General features: G+C 48.3%; 1 protein-coding gene across 1 annotated transcript in view; it reads left to right on the forward strand.

Annotated features, from left to right (window-relative positions):
* The window catches only part of SWAP70 (switching B cell complex subunit SWAP70), a 51,901-nt gene that overhangs the window by 16,192 nt on the left and 17,889 nt on the right, over positions 1–17,820 (forward strand). The window contains exons 2-3 of the mRNA XM_040409367.1: positions 335–475; positions 12,815–12,988. Of these exons, the coding sequence (XP_040265301.1) occupies positions 335–475; positions 12,815–12,988 (315 nt within the window). The remainder of the gene's footprint in view (positions 1–334; positions 476–12,814; positions 12,989–17,820) is intronic.

Consider the following 17,820-nt stretch of genomic DNA (forward strand, 5'->3'; position numbering starts at 1 on the left):
CACAGTGACTGCACCAGCAGAATAGTGAGTGCAGCTCTGGAGTATAATACAGGATGTAACTCAGGATCAGTACAGGATAAGTAATGTATGTACACAGTGACTGCACCAGCAGAATAGTGAGTGCAGCTCTGGAGTATAATACAGGATGTAACTCAGGATCAGTACAGGATAAGTAATGTATGTACACAGTGACTGCACCAGCAGAATAGTGAGTGCAGCTCTGGAGTATAATACAGGATGTGACTCTGGATACGTAGATGTGAATGTATGATTAATGGTGTCTGTATTGTGGATGTTTCTTCAGCCTCTGAGCTCTCCCCTGTGTCTTCCTCAGGTCCTCTCTCACAACCTCTGCACTTTGCTGCACGTTCCACATGATCCCGTGGCTCTGGAGGAACATTTCAGAGACGATGATGAAGGTCCTGTGTCTAACCAGGGATACATGCCATACCTGAATAAATTTATCCTGGATAAGGTGAGCTGACGTCTCCTCAGCATTGTCCACTCCTATCACTTGCAGTCGCACGAAATCTAGAGAATCCCGCACTTTGGCCGGTATCTAAGGCTCTCTTCATATTGGGCCTTGTGTTGCTTTTCTGTATGCGCTGTCCTATGCCGGGTGTCCAGACTGAGCGGTCTGTGGCTAAGAAGTGACGCTCCTGCTGGACCATCCCTCGGTGTAACGGGGCCTATGGGTCCATTTGACAGAAGGACATGGACACTAAAGACACAATGTGAAGAGGCAGTCGTGGGATCAGTAGGACTACCCCCAGTGTTCCAGCAGACTTTGTTTCAGTCGCCCTCCTTTTGCAAAATCTCTGTTTGCTGTCATTCTATAAAACCTCCCTCTCAGTTTATGTGCTCCTCTTCTGGTGGGGCCCTTGCTGTGCCTCATGCCCTGTATCTTATAGGGGGAGGGGCCCCCAAGGGTGTACGGGAAGTTACTGTCCATATTGCCCCTTTAAACAAGCCTTTGTTGGAGATGGATATTCAGGATGATCTTGTTCCTCTGTCACATGTAATCTGAGCTTTATCCTGAACTCCGTCCGTGGGCGCGGAAGACCAAACAATGGAGGGAGAGGAGTGTAAAGGGAGGCCCCAATGTCTGCCGCCAGCTTTACTGTACAGACAGAGACAGAGTAACAAACAGTAACATTGTATCAGAGCACATAACGAGCGTAGTAGCCTCCATGTTGTTCCTCCTCTCGCCGTCTTATTCAGCTTTCCAAGTGAATGGGTTTTAGTAAAACAAAAAATGAGAGACTCCCGCTATCATATCAGGGAAGGAGGCTGCGCAGGGGCGGAAGGAAGGAGGCTGCGCAGGGGCGGAAGGAAGGAGGCTGCGCAGGGGGGGAAGGGAGGAGGCTGCGCAGGGGCGGAAGGAAGGAGGCTGCGCAGGGGGGGAAGGGAGGAGGCTGCGCAGGGGGGGAAGGGAGGAGGCTGCGCAGGGGGAGGGAAGGGAGGAGGCTGCGCAGGGGGAGGGAAGGGAGGAGGCTGAGCAGGGGCGGAAGGGAGGAGGCTGAGCAGGGGCGGAAGGGAGGAGGCTGCGCAGGGGGGGGAAGGGAGGAGGCTGCGCAGGGGCGGAAGGGAGGAGGCTGCGCAGGGGCGGAAGGGAGGAGGCTGCGCAGGGGCGGAAGGGAGGAGGCTGCGCAGGGGCGGAAGGGAGGAGGCTGCGCAGGGGCGGAAGGGAGGAGGCTGCGCAGGGGGGGAAGGGAGGAGACTGCGCAGGGGCGGAAGGGAGGAGGCTGCGCAGGGGCGGAAGGGAGGAGGCTGCGCAGGGGCGGAAGGGAGGAGGCTGCGCAGGGGGGGAAGGGAGGAGACTGCGCAGGGGGGGGGAGGGAGGAGGCTGCGCAGGGGGGGGGAGGGAGGAGGCTGCGCAGGGGGGGGAAGGGAGGAGGCTGCGCGGGGGGGGGAAGGGAGGAGGCTGCGCGGGGGGGGGAAGGGAGGAGGCTGCGCGGGTGGGGGAAGGGAGGAGGCTGCGCGGGGGGGGAAGGGAGGAGGCTGCGCGGGGGGGGAAGGGAGGAGGCTGCGCAGGGGGGGGGGAAGGAAGGAGGCTGCGCAGGGGGGGGGGAGGAGGCTGCGCAGGGGGGACCCACTTGCATTCAGAGGACCAGTAAGGATTCTTTATAGTTTTGATGCTTTATCAGCAGAGTCTGACGTCATGTGACTTCCCTGCACTGGTCATTGTTAATCCCGGTCTGGGGGCCGCTCACCCCGGTCATGCACTGATCATTAATCCCTGTCTGGGGGCCGCTTAAGACCCCCATCAGTCTGTCTCTGGAGTGTGGGCGGAAACGCGCACACAGGGAGAACATCCAAACTCCATGCAGATGTTGTCCTTGGTCGGATTCGAACCTTGGACCTCATCGCTGCAAGCCACCAGTGCTAACCACTGAGCCCCCACTGACCACTGAGCCCCCACTGACCACTGAGCCCCCACTGACCACTGAGCCCCCACTGACCACTGAGCCCCCACTGACCACTGAACCCCCACTAGGGTTGCCACCTGTACGGGATTGACCCGGACAGTCCAGGTTTGTAATCCTGTGCCCGGGTACAAGCCTTTCTCAGACCCGGTCTGACTTGCTCGCTCACGGTCCTGACAGCTGGCGGTGAGCGGCGGTGAGCTGTGAGCGGCTGGGGGCTGCGGGTGGGCAGGAGCAGGAAGACTCTGCAGAAGGAGAGCAGCAAACCCTCGCCCCACAGCATGGCGGCCGCGCCGAGACTGAGCCACTCTTACTGCCAGATAACAATGAAACGAGCCGCGGGCCTGGGGGCATTATTCATTCTGGGGCACACTAATGGGGGCATTATTCTCACTGGGGGTCACTAATGGGGGCATTATTCTCACTGGGGGTCACTAATGGGGGCATTATTCATTCTGGGGCACACTAATGGGGGCATTATTCTCACTGGGGGTCACTAATGGGGGCATTATTCTCACTGGGGGTCACTAATGGGGGCATTATTCTCACTGGGGGTCACTAATGGGGGCATTATTCTCACTGGGGGTCACTAATGGGGGCATTATTCATTCTGGGGCACACTAATGGGGGCATTATTCATTCTGGGGCACACTAATGGGGGCATTATTCTCACTGGGGGTCACTAATGGGGGCATTATTCATTCTGGGGCACACTAATGGGGGCATTATTCTCACTGGGGCACACTAATGGGGGCATTATTCTCACTGGGGGTCACTAATGGGGGCATTATTCATTCTGGGGCACACTAATGGGGGCATTATTCTCACTGGGGGTCACTAATGGGGGCATTATTCATTCTGGGGCACACTAATGGGGGCATTATTCTCACTGGGGCACACTAATGGGGGCATTATTCTCACTGGGGGTCACTAATGGGGGCATTATTCATTCTGGGGCACACTAATGGGGGCATTATTCTCACTGGGGCACACTAATGGGGGCATTATTCTCACTGGGGGTCACTAATGGGGGCATTATTCATTCTGGGGCACACTAATGGGGGCATTATTCTCACTGGGGGTCACTAATGGGGGCATTATTCTCACTGGGGGTCACTAATGGGGGCATTATTCTCACTGGGGGTCACTAATGGGGGCATTATTCATTCTGGGGCACACTAATGGGGGTATTATTCTCACTGGGGGTCACTAATGGGGGCATTATTCTCACTGGGGGTCACTAATGGGGGCATTATTCTCACTGGGGGGCATTAATGGGGGCATTATTCTCACTGGGTGGCATTAATGGGGGCATTATTCATTCTGGGGCACACTAATGGGGGCATTATTCATTCTGGGGCACACTAATGGGGGCATTATTCTCACTGGGGGTCACTAATGGGGGCATTATTCTCACTGGGGGTCACTAATGGGGGCATTATTCTCACTGGGGGTCACTAATGGGGGCATTATTCTCACTGGGGGGCATTAATGGGGGCATTATTCATTCTGGGGCACACTAATGGGGGCATTATTCATTCTGGGGCACACTAATGGGGGATTTCTGCTTGCTGTCAGTGAATGTAAATGTAACGGACCGTTCAGCACCCAGCTCCGTTCAGACGATATTCTCCTTTCCATGCACAGGCAGCTACTGCAAGCACCAGTCTGCCGAACTGCAAACTACACGAATCCTGGAAACCGCGGAACAGGAAAAGCATACAATCTGCTTACACTCCTGGCAATCAGCACACAATCCAATTCCCCCAAGAACGAGACGACACTTCATTTAGAGGTTAAGCAGAGCTCTTTAATGGGTTATTTTTCAGCCTTTTATGCAGGTCTCCTAGCAAGGGACACTCACCCTGGGGCCCTTGTAGAAGACTGTGACAGTTTATATTTTAGCCAATCACATGTATTTACAGTATTGAAACCTTCCCAGCAATTGTACACAAAACCCCCTTCCCTCTTCTGTAACGCAATCAACAAAATACAATGAGCATTGTCTGAGACGCAATTAACTAACACACTGGCATTGTCAGAGACGCAATCCACAAAATACAATTACCAAACGTAATGGGCTAACTTAATCACTCACAGGCAGAAAACACACATTTTTCCCAACACACAGAAAACACCTCAAAACCCCACATATCCCCATAATGTATACATCCATGGATAGCTCGGATCTGGGTGAACAACATATCCAAAAATCACCCAGATCCGAGCAGGGGTTTCCGAATTCCATGGAAGTCACATTTGGCCGGCCGCAAGCATGGCTTTCCTGCCCACAACAGTTCCACAGATTTAAGCTGTGCGGCCGGTCTGTCTTCTCCTTCAAAGTTAGTATGGGCCATAATCCTGGGGCAGGAGGCTGGTAGACAGCCCCCTCCAAGACACCTCCAAAACATACTTGTAGTTAGAGATTGAAAATGTGAAAATCCTGTTTGGCTGTCAGAGGATTGTCTGCACTGATACATTGCACAAAACCCTCAGCTTAGTGAGCAGCGGTCGGTCAGGGCGGGTTCTCAGCCCCATCATGTACTGGGTGCAGAGACAACACGCTAGTCGTTACAGGCGCCATATTGCGTTATCTGCGCGCCGTCGGTTGGCTCTTGTGTAAATCGCTGGTGATTATGTGGAACCGTTCTGCCATAAAAGCCTCAGTTGCTACAGAATGGACAGGAAATTGCACGTCCTGACGGTGATCTGACGGCTGTGTGCGGGGCAACTGCATGAATAGCAGTTACTGAAAAACTGGTGACCAGATGAGAGTGGAGCAAAGCCGCAGAGACGTCAGTCTCTTCTCCTCACCATGTTTTCTGATCGTTAGGGTTACCATAGACTGATTGCAGGCTGCGGACTGACGGGCATCAGATGACCCGATTTTCTCCTTGCTCTAACATCCGAATCCTTGGAACATGATAAAAGATTTCTATTAGGAGATTGCAGTTCCTTAAAGGGGTTGTCCACTTTGCACATTCCCTTTTTGTTTAAAAGGTTGGTCAGCAGAAATCCTGCACCAAGATCTGAATCTCCCTGCAGCGCCCCCACAGGGGAAATGAAGCATTGCACACTGCTCATTGCAGTCCTGTTTCCGTGCACTGGCTTCTTGTGAATTAGGGCTATTGTGTTTGTATCTTTCCGTGGGTCAGTACTGCTAGGGTTAACCTTCCCTGGCTCCATGTGTGCAGCTGTTTGACAGATGTTCATTTTCTGGGTTGTGCGTCCTGTCCCTGCCTGTACAACAGATTCAGTTTTGTCTGCTGTATCTGGTTCTGCAGATCGTCTGAAGTCTCTATAGATCTGCCTGTCCCTCTGTCTGCTGGTGGCTGTTCGAGCTCTAAGCCTTTTGTCTGTCTTTCTACCCAGTCTGTCTGTCTGTCGTCTGAATGGAACTGTGTCTGTGACCCTGAGCCTGTTCCTTGGTTTCACATTTACTCTGCCAGCCTGTCCTCTGCCTGGTTCTGTCTGTGTGCTTTGCCTGTTCCCTCAGTGTCCCACACCCATGTCTCTGAATCCTGTGTGTCAGCTGCCAACCATACCAGGACTATTCCAGGAGGTAGCGGCCTGGTGGTTGCCCTGGTGGTAGCGGCCTGGTGGTTGCCCTGGTGGTAGCTGCCTGGTGGTTGCCCTGGTGGTAGCGGCCTGGTGGTTGCCCTGGTGGTAGCGGCCTGGTGGTTGCCCTGGTAGTTCCCCTGGTGGTAGCGGCCTGGTGGTTGCCCTGGTAGTTCCCCTGGTGGTAGCGGCCTGGTGGTTGCCCTGGTAGTTCGCCTGGTGGTTGCCTTGGTAGTTCCCCTGGTGGTAGTGGCCTGGTGGTTGCCCTGGTAGTTCCCCTGGTGGTAGTGGCCTGGTGGTTGCCCTGGTAGTTCCCCTTGTGGTAGCGGCCTGGTGGTTCCCCTGCAGTGAAGACCAGATCCCTTTTTATAGGGGTTAAGGGTGAAAACCAGGGTAATGCCCTCAGGACTTGCCCACAGTCACGCCGGTTACTTGGCACAGTTGATTTACAACCATTGTCCGCAATGGGGTAGTCCGGCCGTCGACATGTCAAGTTGGTGCTCACCTCACCTTACCGATCCACCGCCGCTCAGCCAATCAGTGGCTGGGGTTCCCCTGGTAAACATAAGGGGGCCCAGACGGCCACAGGCCTTGGTGTTAGTGAGAGCTCTGCCGGCGTATGGCGGTGACGGCTCAGATTTCCTGCATCGTAAAGTAGTCTTCGCTGACCCAGAAATAACTAAAGGAAGTGAACGGTAAATGAGTCAGAATCACAGATCGGAAAGTCTCGTCGGAGCAGAAAAGCAGTGAGCGCTGCAGCGGAGTAATGTGTGCAGGAAGGGGGTCCACATATGTGATGGGGGGGGGGGGGGGGGGGTGGGCGGCCCGAGAAAGGACCTAAATCTTACTCTGATGAATGGGAAGTCTCATCGTTACACCAATTCTGTATAGTCGTCTGACATAACTGCCCCCAGCATTACAGGAACTGAGCTAGGCTGTAAGGGGATGTCTGTGCACAGGATTGCTGATGGTTTCCAATACCAGCCAGCAGAATAGTGAGTGCAGCTCCGGAGTATAATACAGGATGTAACTCAGGATCAGTATAGGATAGGTATTGTATGTACACAGTGACTGCACCAGCAGAATAGTGAGTGCAGCTCTGGAGTATAATACAGGATGTAACTCAGGATCAGTACAGGATAAGTAATGTATGTACACAGTGACTGCACCAGCAGAATAGTGAGTGCAGCTCTGGAGTATAATACAGGATGTAACTGAGGATCAGTACAGGATAAGTAATGTATGTACACAGTGACTGCACCAGCAGAATAGTGAGTGCAGCTCTGGGGTATAATACAGGATGTAACTCAGGATCAGTACAGGATAAGTAATGTATGTGCACAGTGACTGCACCAGCAGAATAGTGAGTGCAGCTCTGGAGTATAATACAGGATGTAACTCAGGATCAGTACAGGATAAGTAATGTATGTACACAGTGACTGCACCAGCAGAATAGTGAGTGCAGCTCTGGAGTATAATACAGGATGTAACTCAGGATCAGTACAGTATAAGTAATGTATGTACACAGTGACTGCACCAGCAGAATAGTGAGTGCAGCTCTGGAGTATAATACAGGATGGAACTGAGGATCAGTACAGGATAAGTAATGTATGTACACAGTGACTGCACCAGCAGAATAGTGAGTGCAGCTCTGGAGTATAATACAGGATGTAACTCAGGATCAGTACAGGATAAGTAATGTATGTACACAGTGACTGCACCAGCAGAATAGTGAGTGCAGCTCTGGAGTATAATACAGGATGTAACTCAGGATCAGTACAGTATAAGTAATGTATGTACACAGTGACTGCACCAGCAGAATAGTGAGTGCAGCTCTGGAGTATAATACAGGATGTAACGCAGGATCAGTACAGGATAAGTAATGTATGTACACAGTGACTGCACCAGCAGAATAGTGAGTGCAGCTCTGGAGTATAATACAGGCTGTAACTCAGGATCAGTACAGGATAAGTAATGTATGTACACAGTGACTGCACCAGCAGAATAGTGAGTGCAGCTCTGGAGTACAATACAGGATGTAACTCAGGATCAGTACAGGATAAGTAATGTATGTACACAGTGACTGCACCAGCAGAATAGTGAGTGCAGCTCTGGAGTATAATACAGGATGTAACTCAGGATCAGTACAGGATAAGTAATGTATGTACACAGTGACTGCACCAGCAGAATAGTGAGTGCAGCTCTGGAGTATAATACAGGATGTAACTCAGGATCAGTACAGGATAATCAATGTATGTACACAGTGACTGCACCAGCAGAATAGTGAGTGCAGCTCTGGAGTATAATACGGCATATACAGTAACTGTATAGTGATGTGTTTACGCGGTGACTGCGCTCTGGAGATTATGTAACTAATAATCGGAGTGGACCGTCTCTTCTCTTTAAGTTGCTCGCTCGTTCCCCTCCATAGATTTGCTGCTATGCCACTTCCAATTAGATTGCTCCATCATGTGAGGTGACACAGTGGGTGAGTCATAGCTGAGAGCTGCGTTCATGAAGTGCTGCTCCGGAGTGCTCTCGGCCGTGCAGCGGTTGGTGCAGTTCTAACCTCTGTTATCTGGAACGGAAAAAAATGCAAAACTTGATGACCGAGATAAGATGGCGGTTTCCTTACAACTAGATGGCAGAATCCCTTCTATAAAGCTGCTGACTGTCAGTGAATGCTGGGAGTAGTTGTAGTTCTACTTCAGCTGGATTGCTGCTGGCTGCAGCCACCGGAGTAGTACAGAGTGGGGATGATGGGATGCGTAGTCCTTGAAGCCCTGAGAGTGATGTTTTGTCTTTGCTTCCATATTGTTGGGGCTGGACAATAAACCGCTATATGGTAATTGTGTGATGATCACATGACCATAAACTACAACCCTCAGCAGAGCAAGCCACAGCCTTCGCATAGTTCTCATGGGTGCCATGGATCAGCGGCACGGACTGGTACGAGGCCGCCTGTGCAGCTACAATCTGAGCTGCCACAATTTCTTGCACTCTGGTTAGAAGAAACCAGCAGAATTCTGAGTTGAGCTTTAGATGTGATTGGAGAAGAGAAGAAATACAGAATCCCGAAAATGAACCAACATTTGATGCAGATTTATACATTAATGCCTCGTTTTTAAATGCAGTTTGGGGTTTCTTTCTAATAATTTTTGCTCTCAGATTTTTCCGCTTACATTTCTGCTTCTGGTTGCCGTAACCACAGGCGTCCAGATTACCATGACAAAAGCGGCGGGACCGCTGGTTCTGAGCGCCCCTCTTTTATAGGTGGACAGGGGGAGCTCGGCCAAAATTTTGAAGAAAGTTCTCGCTTTTCTCAGATGCAAATGAATTATTGATCTTGCAGAAAGGAAATGAGCGGAGTGAACAGGGGGCTCATTGTGAGCTGGGGGGCTGGCCCCGAGCCCAGGGGGCATCTCCCAGGGACACATAAAGGGACCCTCACAGCCCGGCTTCCTCCACCTCAATAGCAAATGTCATGTCTTGTGCACTGGACACTTAACCCTTCACCAAAAGATGTCATCCATGAGAATTACAAAAGATGGAGGTGTTTCTATATCGCCCAAAATGTCCCGAATCCCAGGAATCAGTGCACAGAATAATAAGAAGGACGCAGCTCGTGTCACCAGAGATGAAGGGAAAACTCAAATATAACCCCCCTCTAAATGTGCTCCCCACCTGCACTATGCTCCCCGTATCCAATATTTTCAATATGTCGTTTACATTGTAGCAAAATGTGACCCAGTTTTAAAATTTAACCTAAATTATCCATCATTCTACGCTGATTCATTTCTTAATAGAAATTTATAGCAATCAGACCTTTGCTTTTCTTGATAAAGAGCTAAAAATCCTCTTCATCGACTGAAAGTGGAATAACTGCCTCCAGCCACCACTAGAGGGAGCTCACTACATACAGATTATACAGTTACCACTAGAGGGAGCTCACTACATACAGATTATACAGCCACCACTAGAGGGAGCTCACTACATACAGATTATGCAGCCACCACTAGAGGGAGCTCACTACATACAGATTATACAGTCACCACTAGAGGGAGCTCACTACATACAGATTATACAGCCACCACTAGAGGGAGCTCACTACATACAGATTATACAGTCACCACTAGAGAGAGCTCACTACATACAGATTATACAGTCACCACTAGAGGGAGCTCACTACATACAGATTATACAGTCACCACTAGAGGGAGCTCACTACATACAGATTATACAGTCACCACTAGAGGGAGCCAACTACATACAGATTATACAGTCACCACTAGAGGGAGCTCACTACATACAGATTATACAGTCACCACTAGAGGGAGCTCACTACATACAGATTATACAGCCACCACTAGAGGGAGCTCACTACATACAGATTATACAGCCACCACTAGAGGGAGCTCACTACATACAGATTATACAGTCACCACTAGAGGGAGCTCACTACATACAGATTATACAGTCACCACTAGAGGGAGCTCAGGATATTACTACATACAGATATATACATCCACCACTAGAGGGAGCTCAGGAGATTACTGCATACAGATAGATACAGCCACCACTAGAGGGAGCTCAGGAGATTACTGCATACAGATTATACAGCCACCACTAGAGGACGCTCACTACATACAGATTATACAGCCACCACTAGAGGGAACTCACTACATACAGGTATACAACCACCACTACAGGGAGCTCACTACATACAGATTATACAGCCACCACTAGAGGGAACTCACTACATACAGGTATACAACCACCACTAGAGGGAGCTCACTATATACAGGTTATACAGCCACCACTAGAGGGAGCTCACTACATACAGATTATACAGCCACCACTAGGGGGAGCTCACTACATACAGATTATACAGCCACCACTAGAGGGAGCTCACTACATACAGATTATACAGCCACCACTAGAGGAAGCTCACTACATACAGATTATACAGCCACCACTAGAGGGAGCTCACTACATACAGATTATACAGTCACCACTAGAGGAAGCTCACTACATACAGATTATACAGCCACCACTAGAGGAAGCTCACTACATACAGATTATACAGCCACCACTAGAGGGAGCTCACTACATACAGATTATACAGTCACCACTAGAGGAAGCTCACTACATACAGATTATACAGTCACCACTAGAGGAAGCTCACTACATACAGATTATACAGCCACCACTAGGGGGAGCTCACTACATACAGATCATACAGTCACCACTAGGGGGAGCTCACTACATACAGATTATACAGCCACCACTAGAGGGAGCTCACTACATACAGATTATACAGTCACCACTAGAGGGAGCTCACTACATACAGGTTATACAACCACCACTAGAGGGAGCTCACTACATACAGATTATACAGTCACCACTAGAGGAAGCTCACTACATACAGATTATACAGCCACCACTAGGGGGAGCTCACTACATACAGATCATACAGTCACCACTAGAGGAAGCTCACTACATACAGATTATACAGTCACCACTAGAGGAAGCTCACTACATACAGATTATACAGTCACCACTAGAGGAAGCTCACTACATACAGATTATACAGCCACCACTAGGGGGAGCTCACTACATACAGATCATACAGTCACCACTAGGGGGAGCTCACTACATACAGATTATACAGCCACCACTAGAGGGAGCTCACTACATACAGATTATACAGCCACCACTAGAGGACGCTCACTACATACAGATTATACAGCCACCACTAGAGGGAACTCACTACATACAGGTATACAACCACCACTACAGGGAGCTCACTACATACAGATTATACAGCCACCACTAGAGGGAACTCACTACATACAGGTATACAACCACCACTAGAGGGAGCTCACTATATACAGGTTATACAGCCACCACTAGAGGGAGCTCACTACATACAGATTATACAGCCACCACTAGGGGGAGCTCACTACATACAGATTATACAGCCACCACTAGAGGGAGCTCACTACATACAGATTATACAGCCACCACTAGAGGAAGCTCACTACATACAGATTATACAGCCACCACTAGAGGGAGCTCACTACATACAGATTATACAGTCACCACTAGAGGAAGCTCACTACATACAGATTATACAGCCACCACTAGAGGAAGCTCACTACATACAGATTATACAGCCACCACTAGAGGGAGCTCACTACATACAGATTATACAGTCACCACTAGAGGAAGCTCACTACATACAGATTATACAGTCACCACTAGAGGAAGCTCACTACATACAGATTATACAGCCACCACTAGGGGGAGCTCACTACATACAGATCATACAGTCACCACTAGGGGGAGCTCACTACATACAGATTATACAGCCACCACTAGAGGGAGCTCACTACATACAGATTATACAGCCACCACTAGAGGACGCTCACTACATACAGATTATACAGCCACCACTAGAGGGAGTTCTCTACATACAGATCGCACAGATAGCTCTAATACATTTTTATGGTCAGGCTTCTGCTCACATGGCCATTAGGAATTCACAAACAACCTGCGGACCTGTCAGCAGAAGACTATTGCTGTTTTTAGCAGCCGGTATTGTGTCTGTAGGTGCAGGCTTTGGCAAAACTTCTCATGGTGGTCCAGGATTTGTAGAACAATCCAAATGATCTGAGATTCACTAAACCAGATCCCACAGATCTGTGAAGAAGTGATCTTATTGTATGAGCCCTTTCAGAAGCCCCTGTAGTGACACATGGTTTGGTGGGTTATCGGGCCTGGCGTATCATAATTTGGGAGGTAAATCCTTTTGATATTTTATCCTTTAGGTTCAGAAACCTTTTGACAAGGTGGAGTTCTATAGGATGTGCTGGACTCTGTGCGCCAAGAAATACCTGGTGAGGAGTCCTCTGTGCATCAGCGAGGACAGCGCCTTCAAGGTCTGGGCCATATTCAACTTCCTGTCAGATGACAAGTATCCGCTCACCATTGTCCCCGAGGAGGTAAGTCATAACTGTTCCGTAAATTTTCAATTGATGCAAATCTGAATTTGGTTTCGTCTTCCACGTCTAGAGACTTTGGCTGAGGATCAGTAAACAGAAGATCAGTAAACAGAAGTGCAATAATGTATTGTGTAATAGTGCAACAAATGTATCAACTTGAGTGACTGAAAACATGACCAGAGAAAGGGGCGTGGCCACGAAGACATGAAACGCAGCAGTAAAATGTCATGGTTTTCTTTGATTTGATTGGACAGGACTAAGGGTAATTGTGTGACCTCTGACCTGCTCATGGCGTCCATCGGCTCGCCCGTGCCTCTCGCTTTTTCCCGTTTTGCTTGCTGTTTTACGTTTCTAGAAATATTCCAAATAATTATGGACTGAAAAGACGGACGGTCTCAGAACGTGTCACAGGCCTGACTCTGCGGATTACGCCAATCTCCTCTAGTTCCTTGAGTGACATTGTGTCGTAGGCTCCAGTCACATCTAGAGCTGCGTTCACAATTCTGCTCATGTTCACCTATCACTGTGCATTGTGGGAGATCAGGCGACACTGCAGCATGGTGCATAACGAGGGTCTTAAAGCACACGCTAATAACACGGGTGGTCGTTAGCGCCTCTGGTCATGGTTATGGCGGGTGACGGTTTTCCTGACTGGATGCAGAAGGTTTTGTGAGGATCTTTTTACGGTGTTTATCGTGTCGATTGTATAATGATTTCATCTATAATGAACATTTCTGATGCTCCATTGTTTATTGGAGTCTGAAACCCTTCTCCGTCACATCACGAGTTTAGCTCCTGCTCCCCCATGCTTTGCACTGCAGTTCTTATTCTTTACACCGCAGCTTTATAAGTGACTCCAGCTCAGCTGCATTGTCTAATGGAGTCTTTGGAGGTCTGAATTCCACCTCCTGTCTTATCAGAGGCTCGGACTGATACTGTGTCTTCTACACTGCAGTTCTGATTTGTTAGGACACAGCTTTGATAAGTGACTCCACCTCCTGTCTATCTCAAGATCAGGCTGCTGCCCATCCCCCATGCTTTACCCTGCAGTTCTGATTTGTTAGGACACAGCTTTGATAAGTGACTCCACCTTCTGTCTATCTCAAGATCAGGCTGCTGCCCATCCCCCATGCTTTACCCTGCAGTTCTGATTTGTTAGGACACAGCTTTGAAAAGTGACTCCACCTCCTGTCTATCTCAAGATCAGGCTGCTGCCCATCCCCCATGCTTTACCCTGCAGTTCTGATTTGTTAGGACACAGCTTTGATAAGTGACTCCACCTTCTGTCCATCTCGAGATCAGGCTGCTGGCCTTTTCATCCCCCATGCTTTGCCCTGCAGCTCTGATTCATTAGGACACAGCTTTTATCAGTGATTTCAGCTCAGATGCATTGTCTATTGAAGTCTATGGTAGTCTGAACTCCACCTTCTGTCACATAAAAGGCTTAGGGTGCTGCTCTGTCCCCAGTGCTTTACACTGCAGCTGTTTTTGTTCAGTTTGGTTGTGGTTCAATCTTGGCAGGATGTTGTGTGTGGAGAAATGATCACATTACAGCAAGTAACCTGTGAGATTATCAGGACAAAGAACGAGGGGCGGGGCCTCTGTGAGGGGTGGGGTTGGGTTTGTATCCTCATTTGCATACTGTATATAGGGATGTTAGAGGCTGGGGGGGGGGGGGGGTGAATTCCAGTTGTTACCTTTCGCCTCCAGCTTTATTACAGGCAGGTACCAGGTGGTATATGCTCTGGAGGATATTGCTCTGTATCTCACACCTCGGACATGTGCCCACACTGAATTTATTGTACTTTGAGTATTTGGGAAGTAGATGCCAGGAAGATTTACATGAGGCTTTTTGCCTTTGGTGAAGCTGCACTAGGTCGGTGTTCACACTTGCAGTTTTCTCAGGGTTTCCGGCACTTTTGACTGCAGTAAAATTGCAGCATACAAGCATATATATGGCGTGACGAAGCTGCAGCAGAATCCGTCAGTCTCCTCTCTGACCTGTCCTGTAATGTAGGGACCTCTGAGGGGGCCCAGGCAGGCTACCACTGAGTGAAAAGGACTGCCCCCTAGGGGCCAATTAGAAGATGATCGGGTCGGGGGTGTAGCTATAGGAAAAGCGGAAGGGCCTCACCCAGGTGGAGGACTAAAGGCTTTTTATTGTCGGGGCCCCCTCCGCAGTATTCTACAGTGACATGACGTACAGTATATAGGGGTAGAGGCTGCGGGGCCCGGTCTGAGAGCCAGCTCCACTAGCCACAGGAGTGGGGGTTGCAAAGAAGTTCAATAAATTGCTGTGGGGCCCAGTCATGTCCTCTTACCACCGGATCGGGCAAAGGATCACAATAACTCCGAGAGGGCAACAACGGAGGCCGGGACGATGGACCTTGTACAAGTCACAACCAAGAGAAGAGAAAACACAAAGTATCAAAGTCTGAAACTAAGAAACAAATCAGGAAATGACGGCTGAGCGAGACGACCCCGGAGCCCCACCCCACATCTAAATGTGATACGTGTACAGCTGGTATAACCCGGGCATCTCCTGTGTATAATTCTATATGTACAGCTGGTATAACCCGGGCATCTCCTGTGTATAATTCTATATGTACAGCTGGTATAACCCGGGCATCTTCTGTATATAATTATATATGTACAGCTGGTATAACCCGGGCATCTCCTGTGTATAATTATATATGTACAGCTGGTATAACCTGGGCATCTCCTGTATATAATTATATATGTACAGCTGGTATAACCCGGGCATCTTCTGTGTATAATTCTATATGTACAGCTGGTATAACCCGGGCATCTCCTGTGTATAATTATATATGTACAGCTGGTATAACCCGGGCATCTCCTGTGTATAATTATATATGTACAGCTGGTATAACCTGGGCATCTCCTGTATATAATTATATATGTACAGCTGGTATAACCCGGGCATCTTCTGTATATAATTATATATGTACAGCTGGTATAACCCGGGCCTCTCCTGTATATAATTCTATATGTACAGCTGGTATAACCCGGGCATCTCCTGTGTATAATTCTATATGTACAGCTGGTATAACCCGGGCATCTCCTGTATATAATTATATATGTACAGCTGGTATAACCTGGGCCTCTCCTGTATATAATTATATATGTACAGCTGGTATAACCCGGGCCTCTCCTGTATATAATTATATATGTACAGCTGGTATAACCTGGGCATCTCCTGTATATAATTCTATATGTACAGCTGGTATAACCCGGGCATCTCCTGTGTATAATTCTATATGTACAGCTGGTATAACCCGGGCATCTCCTGTGTATAATTATATATGTACAGCTGGTATAACCCCGGCATCTCCTGTATATAATTATATATGTACAGCTGGTATAACCTGGGCATCTCCTGTATAATTATATATGTACAGCTGGTATAACCCGAGCATCTCCTGTGTATAATTATATATGTACAGCTGGTATAACCTGGGCATCTCCTGTGTATAATTATATATGTACAGCTGGTATAACCCCGGCATCTCCTGTATAAAATTATATATGCACAGCTGGTATAACCTGGGCATCTCCTGTATATAATTATATATGTACAGCTGGTATAACCCGGGCATCTCCTGTATATAATTATATATGTACAGCTGGTGTAACCTGGGCCTCTCCTGTATATAATTCTATATGTACAGCTGGTGTAACCTGGGCCTCTCCTGTATATAATTATATATGTACAGCTGGTATAACCCGGGCATCTCCTGTATAGAATTATATATGTACAGCTGGTATAACCTGGGCATCTCCTGTGTATAATTATATATGTACAGCTGATATATAATTATATACAGGAGATGCCCGGGTTATACCAGCTGTACATATATAATTATACACAGGAGATGCCCGGGTTATACCAGCTGTACATATATAATTATATACAGGAGATGCCCGGGTTATATGTACAGCTGGTATAACCCGAGCATCTCCTGTGTATAATTGTATATCAGCTGTACATATATAATTATACACAGGAGATACCCAGGTTATACCAGCTGTACATATATAATTATACACAGGAGATGCCCAGGTTATACCAGCTGTACATATATAATTATACACAGGAGATGCCCGGGTTATATGTACAGCTGGTATAACCCGGGCATCTCCTGTGTATAATTATATATGTACAGCTGGTATAACCCGGGCATCTCCTGTATATAATTATATATGTACAGCTGGTATAACCCATAGAAGCCTAGAATGTGTCGGCAGATAAGAACCATGTGGCCCATCTAGTCTGCCCAATATACTGAGTACTATGGATAGCCCCCGGCCCTATCTTATATGAAGGATGGCCTTATGCCTATCCCATGCATGCTTAACCTCCTTCACTGTATTTGCAGCTACCACTTCTGCAGGAAGGCTATTCCATGCATCCACTACTCTCTCAGTACAGTAATACTTCCTGATATTACTGTTAACCCTTTGCCCCTCTAATTTAACACTATGTCCTCTTGTAGCAGTTTTTCTTCCTGTAAATCTTCTCTCCTCTTTTCCCTTGTTGATTCCCTTTATGTATTTAGCAGTTTCTCTCATATCCCCTCTGTCTCGTCTTTCTTCCAAGATATACATATTAAGGTCCTTTAATCTTTCCTGGTAAGTTTTATCCTGCAATCCATGGACCAGTTTAGTAGCTCTTCTCTGAACTCTCTCCAAAGTATCGATATCCTTCTGGAGATATGGTCTCCAGTACTGAGCACAATACTCCAGATGAGGTCTCACTAGTGCTCTGTAGAGCGGCATGAGCGCCCCCTCTGTCTACTGGTAATGCCTCTCCC

The sequence above is a fragment of the Bufo bufo genome, chromosome 10 (assembly GCF_905171765.1).
Source record: "Bufo bufo chromosome 10, aBufBuf1.1, whole genome shotgun sequence".
Classification (NCBI taxonomy): domain Eukaryota; kingdom Metazoa; phylum Chordata; class Amphibia; order Anura; family Bufonidae; genus Bufo; species Bufo bufo.